This window comes from Urocitellus parryii, chromosome 9 (assembly GCF_045843805.1).
Source record: "Urocitellus parryii isolate mUroPar1 chromosome 9, mUroPar1.hap1, whole genome shotgun sequence".
Taxonomy (NCBI): Eukaryota; Metazoa; Chordata; class Mammalia; order Rodentia; family Sciuridae; genus Urocitellus; species Urocitellus parryii.
The window spans coordinates 20,804,868-20,812,157 of NC_135539.1; the positions used below are offsets into that span (position 1 = coordinate 20,804,868).

At 47.8% G+C, this 7,290-nt stretch overlaps 1 protein-coding gene across 1 annotated transcript; it reads left to right on the plus strand.

Moving 5' to 3' along the window:
• Nucleotides 1-2,774: 2,774 nt before the first annotated feature.
• Nucleotides 2,775-5,153, plus strand: C9H16orf54 (chromosome 9 C16orf54 homolog). The gene is made up of 2 exons (XM_026400442.2): nucleotides 2,775-2,865; nucleotides 3,494-5,153. The coding sequence occupies exon 2, from the start codon at nucleotides 3,494-3,496 to the stop codon at nucleotides 4,169-4,171; it is 678 nt and encodes a 225-aa protein (XP_026256227.1). The 5' UTR covers nucleotides 2,775-2,865; the 3' UTR covers nucleotides 4,172-5,153.
• The last annotated feature ends 2,137 nt before the right edge of the window (nucleotides 5,154-7,290 follow it).

Genomic DNA, 7,290 nt, shown 5'->3' on the forward strand with positions numbered 1-7,290 from the left:
GAAAAATTAGCAAGATCCTGTCTCTAAATAAATAAATAAATAAGCGAGCTGGGGATGTAGCTCAGTGGTAAAGTCCCCCAGGGTTCAATCCCTAAATAAATAAATTATATATATTCATATAAAATATAAGTTTAAACATATTGTGGTAAATAAAACTTACCACTTTTTCAAATTTTTTTGCAGTGCTGGGGATGAAACCCATGGCCTTGCACATGCTAGGCAAGCCTCTATCACTGAGCCAAAACCCCCAGCCCCATTTTAACCCTAAGTGTAAAATTTAACCCTAAGTGTAAGGAATTAAGTACATTGAAAGTACAGTACAACTATCACCATTATCCATCACCAGAAATTTTTCATCTTTTTAAAAAATACTTTATTTATTTATTTTTTATATGGTGCTGAGGATCAAACCCAGTGCCTCACAAGTGCTAGGCAAGTGCTCCACCACTGTGCTACAACCACAGTCCCTCTTTCATCTTTTCATACTGAAAGTCTGTACCTATTAAACACTAACTCCCCACTAACTCCCTACAAGCATCCTAATTTCTGTCTGATTTTTGACCATTCTAGGCAAAATGGAATTCTACGGTGTATGTCCTTTTGTAACCAGTTTATTTTACTTAGCACAACATGTTCAAGTTCATCTGGGTTGTAGCATATGTTAGAATTCTTTTAAAAGCTGAATAATATTCCATTGTATATATAGACCATTCAACAGCCAATGAACATTTGGGGTGGCTTCCCCTTTAAGGCTATTGTGAATGATGCTGCTATGAGTGTGAGTACAGAAATAACTGTTCACGTCTCTGCTCTCAGTTCTTTGGGGTACATAGATAGAGGTGGATAAAATAATTCGGTTTTTCATTTTTTGATAAATCAGTTAAAATTTCTTAAGCTTTGTTTGTGGGGAGGCAAAGTGGGGGGGGTGAAACCAGAGGTGCTTTACCACTGAGCTATATCCTAGTTCTTTTTAAAAATTATTTTCTATATTGATACGGGGTATTAGTAAGTTGCTGAGGGTCTTGCCAAGTTGCTGAGCTTGCCTCGAATTTATGATTCTCCTGCCTCCATCTCCCTAGTCACTGGGCTTACAGGTATGCTAAATTGTTTCTTTTTTTAAACAACAAAAAATAAGAATCAAAACAGACTCCAGGCACAGTGGTGCCTGCCTGTAATCCCAGTGACCCGAGAAGGCTGAGACAGGACGATCACAAGTTCAAGGCTAGCCTCAGCCAATTAGCAAGACCCTGTCTCAAAATGAAAAATAAAATAGGTTGGTGTGTAGCTCAGTGGTAAAGCATCTCTGGGTTCAATCCCTAATAAGGAAAAAAAAAAAAAGAATCAAAATAGTCAGTTTGATAGTAGCAGAAAAAATCCTGCCATGTCTAATCATCCTGATTTTTAATGTTTACTTATCTAAAGTCTTGTCTCCCCCGCCCCAAGGGTCAAATCCAAGGCCTCATGCACTCTGCCACTGAGCTACTTCCCTAGCCCTTGACTTTTTTTGATTTGTTGTTATTAGAAAGATTAATTAAAAGAAAGCACACTTAATTTTTATGTTTTATTTATTTGCTTATTTAGATTAAAATATAAACATAAAACTTAACCATCTTAACTATGTCAAGTGTACAGGTAGTGGTGTTAAGTCCAGGTTTTATTTTAAGGCTGGTAATCTCATCAAAGTCTAATCCCATCAGGTTTCTGCAGGTGTCCTGAGGCTTAGAGTCCTGGGATCCTCCACTTCCATGCACTCCCCCCACCTCAGTGCCCTGTTCTCTTCCTGTCCCCTTCCTCAAAGCCACCAACAGAACTGTCTTGAATCAGGCTGCCCTTGCACCGTCTTTGTAAGGACACTAACACATCAACTGTTCTTGTAGCCTTTCACATTAATTGGTTGTGACTTTGCAAAACAAAATATGGGTGCCTAATGAGCCGTGTTGTGTGCAAGGAGCTTGTCAGACCAGGTATTTATAACTATGCTCCCCCTCCAGCTCACCAGCCCTACCACCCCCACCCCACACACCCACACAAAAGCAGGTGGCTTGTGTGACTTTGGGTATGTCACCTCCCTTTTTTAGGCCTTTTGTCATTTGTTGATGAGTGAGTCAGAAATCTCTGGAAGATTCCTGGACTCCAGACCCCCATTATACTCCATCACACGGTGCTGCAGTCTGCTCTGACCATTAGCACCAGGAGAAAGGAGCAGAGAGATGGCAGAAGGCTGGGGCCCGAGATGCAGGCCTAAGCCTATTTTTATGCTCTCAATCTTTCCCCTGACACTGTTACTACTCAAGCTCCACCTCACAGATATTTTCCAACCAAAATTGAGGTTAAATGGTCTGAAAACAAGGAGAGTTGTGTTAATTAAAAGTGGGAAGGCAGATGGGTCAGGCAGGCATGAGGGGTGTAGGGGGAACCAGATGGCAGGAGCAGTTTTGTAGAGGCCAGTGGGCAGAACAGGGATGGGGCAGCCTCCCAGGGGCCAACAGAGGATACACCATGGTGCTCTGGGAGTAGAATGGCCAGAATCTCCACATCCTATTTCCTGGCCTCTGTGTGAACGTTCTGGGGGCTGGGGGCTGGCTTGGAGGTGACACTGAGTTCAACAGAGCCACTGCCCACTCCCGCCCCACCTTACCAGGAAACGCCTTCTTGCCGCAGTGACCACATCCCCTCAGGTTGCCTTGGCAACACTCCATGGGGGCTGGAGGAGTTGGGTCACAGTTGCCCAGCAACAGGTGGTGGCCTCCCTTCCGCCCTTCTGTGAGGCCAGCCCTCTCTGTGCCTTCAGGCCTTTCAACAACCGCTGGGCACCAACCGGAGGCTCTGAAGAGAGGAAGAGGAGCCCAGGGCTGACCCGAGGAGGTGAGATGAGGGGTGCAGGAGGCGCCCGCAGAGGGAGGACCTGGGGTCGGGAGAAAAGCAGGCAGAGACAAACAAGGGAGGTAGGGACAGGCCGAGATAGCACAGCTGGAGAGGCTGGGACAGGTGCAGAGGTGGCACCAGAGACCTGGCACAGCAGCAAATATGGTGGAGCCCTGAGAGGAGACCACCTCCAAGGAGGGAGGTGACTCAGTAAAGGAGCACTGAGGTGGCCTCAGCAGCGACAGCCAGAGAGGGGGTGCCCATGCAGAGGACGGGGCCAGGAGGGAGGGAGATTCTCTCATTTCCTCTCCTACTACTTCCTCTCTAGGCCAGAGGACCCGAGGGGCCTAGGAAAGAAGCCCTTGTGGCCCCGAGGCTTTTGTCTGGGAGGAAATGGGGCTTCCAGAAGGGGACTGGAGGGCCTGCAGGAGGAGGTCCGCCTGTCCACTGGCCCCGCCTGGCTTGTTCTTGTCCCCTTTGGGTTCCCTTTGTCCCTCTGTCTGCGAGCTGGATCCCGAGTCCCCTTTGCCTTGTCCCTTGTTGTTTCCTGGACGCTGTGCCCCTGTCCACGTCTTGGTTGTGCTGACGCGGCCTTACTTGCTCCCTCTTCTCACCTCTGGGTCTCCAGATGCCTGCAACTCGTGGGCAGCCATCTGAGCCCATGGAGGCACCCAGTGCGTCCGAGACAGCCTTGTGGCCTCCGCTGCCCTGTGGCCCCTGCATCCCCATCATGCTGGCCCTGGCCTCCCTCGCCGCCTTCTTCATCCTGACTACAGCCGTGTTGGCCGAACGCCTGTTCCGCCGCTCTCTCCGCACAGACCCTGGGACCCACCACGCACCCACCCTGGTCTGGCGCCCCGGAGGGGAGCTGTGGATCGAGCCCACAGGCACGGCCCGAGAGCGCTCTGAGGACTGGTATGGCGCAGCAGTCCCCCTGCTGTCGGGCAGGGCCCCAGACCCTCCCACCCCTGGGGGCACTTTGGAGGCCCAAGCAAGCGCCCCACTTGCCCCTTTAGCCCCACACTCTGCTCCCAGTTCCTTGGTCCTCCAGACCCCACCTGAGGTCCCAGCCCAAAGCACCTTCTGGGGGCCCCAGCCCCAGGAAGAGAGGCCCCATACCACGGGCCTGGTGAGTTGGGCTGAGCCTGAGCTGAGGTCAGAGGTCAGCATGCAGTTGGGGAGCCCTAAGGCCTGGAGGCAGAGGCCAGGGAGCCCTGAGCCTGACTGGGGACTCCAGCCTCGGGTCACCCTGGAGCAAATTTCAGCATTCTGGAGGCGGGAAGGCCGGACCAGTGTGGGGTTCTGAATCCCCAGAGCCTGTGTGACTGGCCTCCCAGAGACCCCTACAAAAGGCCCCATATCCAAGGGACCATGAGATCCCAGGCTTCAGCCTCAGGGCTGGTCTTGAGGCTGCCCCAGAGAAGATATTCTCTCAGCCTTCTGTCTGTATTTCAATTCTCCTGAGCCTGGACGGTGGGCAGCCTGAGTGTGGACAGAGTCGTGCTCCAGGGAACCCATAGGTGCCTCTGCTTAATACTCTGAGCTGTGGCTCAGAGAACCGGAAGTGCTGCTGACAGAAAGCTCCAAGACTGATTTTCAGAGTAAGAACTCAAGGTAACAGACAGGAAATAGTGTCAACCCAGCCACTTCCACCTTCTAACAGTGTGTGTCTATGATGCCCTATGAAAGCAAAGGGATGGATGGTGACTTGTGGCCTGGATGTGAGATGTCAAGAGAAAGAGACAGTTGTGTTGGCAACAGATGACAGGAATCCAGCCTCCTGGAGCCACAAATCTTATCCCTCCGAAGCCATTCTATCCCTAACTGCTGTGAGGTCCTCAGGAAAACGCAGAAGACGAGATCAAGCAAAGGAGCCTTTTATTACATATGAACTATGACTCTGACTCTCAAATGGCAAAGGAACTTGCTGAGCCAAGCTGAAGGGCCCTTCTCTTGCCTGGAGTTGGGACTTAAAGTCAAAGAACAGGCTCCTCTGCCCATCTGCCTATGGCTGACTCATCTCAGCCCTCTGATCTTACTCCAGGGTGAGGAAAACCTGGGCCAAGAAGAACCCAATCTGGTCAAACTTGGAAAGAAGACTTTCCAAAATGCAGTCTCTGGCCATCGTCCCTCTCAGCTTTCTGCATAGTCCACAGAGACAGGCTTACATATGACTGACCCCATAGAAATGGTACCCCAAATGCCTGTGGGTCTACTAACTGACCTCCCTACTAGGAGAGGAGCTATGGGTGGCAAGTTTCTATTCCCTGGTTTTTCAATTTCTCAAATTTCTGTAAGGATTATTAGGATTTTTGTTACATTAGCTTATCAACCTGCACTGTCATTGGCTTTACATTTTTCTTTAAGTTGGCTCTTAATAAATTTACTTTTAAAGGAATCTCTTTTTGTATCACTTCTACAAATGGAAAACCAGTATCACTTGCCATAAATAGAAGGTCAAATGTGAAAATAAATACAATGTAAATGAAGTTATTAAGTTTCAAGTAGACATTGTTTCCAGTTAAAGGCTTTGACCCCAAACTCTGCCTTTGTTAAAAAAAAAAAAAAAGCATACTAATGGATCAGCAAGTCGGAAAAGTGTCAGATTCTAGCACCAAACAGATCTTCTCCTGGAGTGCTGAGGTGGATGGAGTTGACAGTGATACTACGTTGTTATTTATTTATGGTGGTACTGGGAATGTGCTGGGCACTGAACTACATCCTCATCCCTTTTTATTTTTAATTTTGAGACAAAGTATTGCCAAGTTACTGTGGCTGGCCTCAAACTTGTGATCCTCCTGCCTCAGCCTCCCAAGTAACTGGGATCACAGGCAGGCTCAGTCATGCAGGGAAACCTGTATTGTGGCTAGGAGCCTCTCAAGTGCAGCCATGCCCAGGGAATCACTCTGTACTTCCTGCTCAGGCAGCTGAGGAGCACTTGGAGACTCCCCTCTAGTCCCTCGCATGCTAGATGTTGAAGGAGCAGTCAAGCAACAAGTAGCCCCCAGGTAGAGGGACCAAGAACCCTGCGAAGCCTCTGTCCCCAGGTGCATCTTGAACACCTTCTTCTGAGCCAGGTGTTGGAGGAATCAGACCTGCCCCTTCCCTCAAGGAACTCATAGTATCAGGTTGGGGGAAGAAGGCAGGGGTGAGATGGGACACAGACTTGAAACTGATGCAAGGTAGAAATCAGGTCAAAACTGACACAAGGGCCAGGAGTGGTGGTGCACACCTGTAATCCCAGCAACTCAGGAGGCTGAGGTAGGAGGATCACAAGTTCAAAGCCAGCCTCAGCAACTTATGATACGCTGTCACAAAATTTAAAAAATAAAATAAAAAGGGTTGAGGATGTAGCCCAATGGTTAAGTGTCCCTGGGTTAAAAGAAAAGTAAAGAAAGAAAGAGAAAAAGAAAAAGAAAAGGAAGGAAGGAAGGAAGGAAGGAAGGAAGGAAGGAAGGAAGGAAGGAAGGAAGGAAGGAAGGGGCTGGGGTTGTGGCTCAGCGGTAGAGCGCTTGCCTCACACATGCGAGACCCTGGGTTCTATCCTCAGCACCACATAAAAAAACAAATAAGTGAAACAAAGGTATTGTGTCCAACTACAACTAAAAAATAAAATATTTTTTAAAAAAGAAAGAAAGAGAAAGAAAAGGAAAAACTGATACAAGATGAAAATCTTGTCACTCATGAGCTGGGTAACTATATCAGTTGTCATGGTCATGGTCATCAGCTGACAAGATGGTTTGTGGGGACTCTGCTCACCAAGAGTAGACAGTCTACCAAGGGAAAAACTAAGAGAGACACTGGGGTTCAGAACTTAGGAGCTCCCTGCCAGTGCTCAGGAGAGACAGCATGCGCTAGACAGGAAACCAGGGTAAGGTGTCTGGCTTTCAGTTTGACTTTAATTCCCATCACTTTAGAGAGTTAAGAAAAGTGTTTTTTGTTTTTTGTGTTTTTTTTTAAGGCCTTATGTTCTTTCTCTGTACAACAAGAGACAGGCAATAAAACAAGATGTTCTATTGCAAATTTTTTTAGCTGTGACACTGGAGGATGCTATAAAATGAAAGGTGGCTGAGCCAATGGATGGGTGGATGGAGGGAGAATGGATAGCTGGGTGAGCGGAGTTGTGGCTGGTGGATAGATGAACACATGGACAGGTACACACGATCTTCCTGAGGCCAAGTACAACTTGCTATTCCCAGAATCATCTTCCCATTCCCAGACCCAGAGCATGGGGTTCCAAGACATAACAGAAACCTCAATTGAAAGGGGATGAATAAGTGGATGGATTAATAGGTGCATTCGTTTTCTCTTTTCTCCTTTCTCTTTCTTTTAAACCTCTCTCATTTTTAACACCATATTTAACACCATCTTTCTCATGTTGGTTCACTCTTTTACATCTTTAAGCATTTAAATTGTACTTACTGT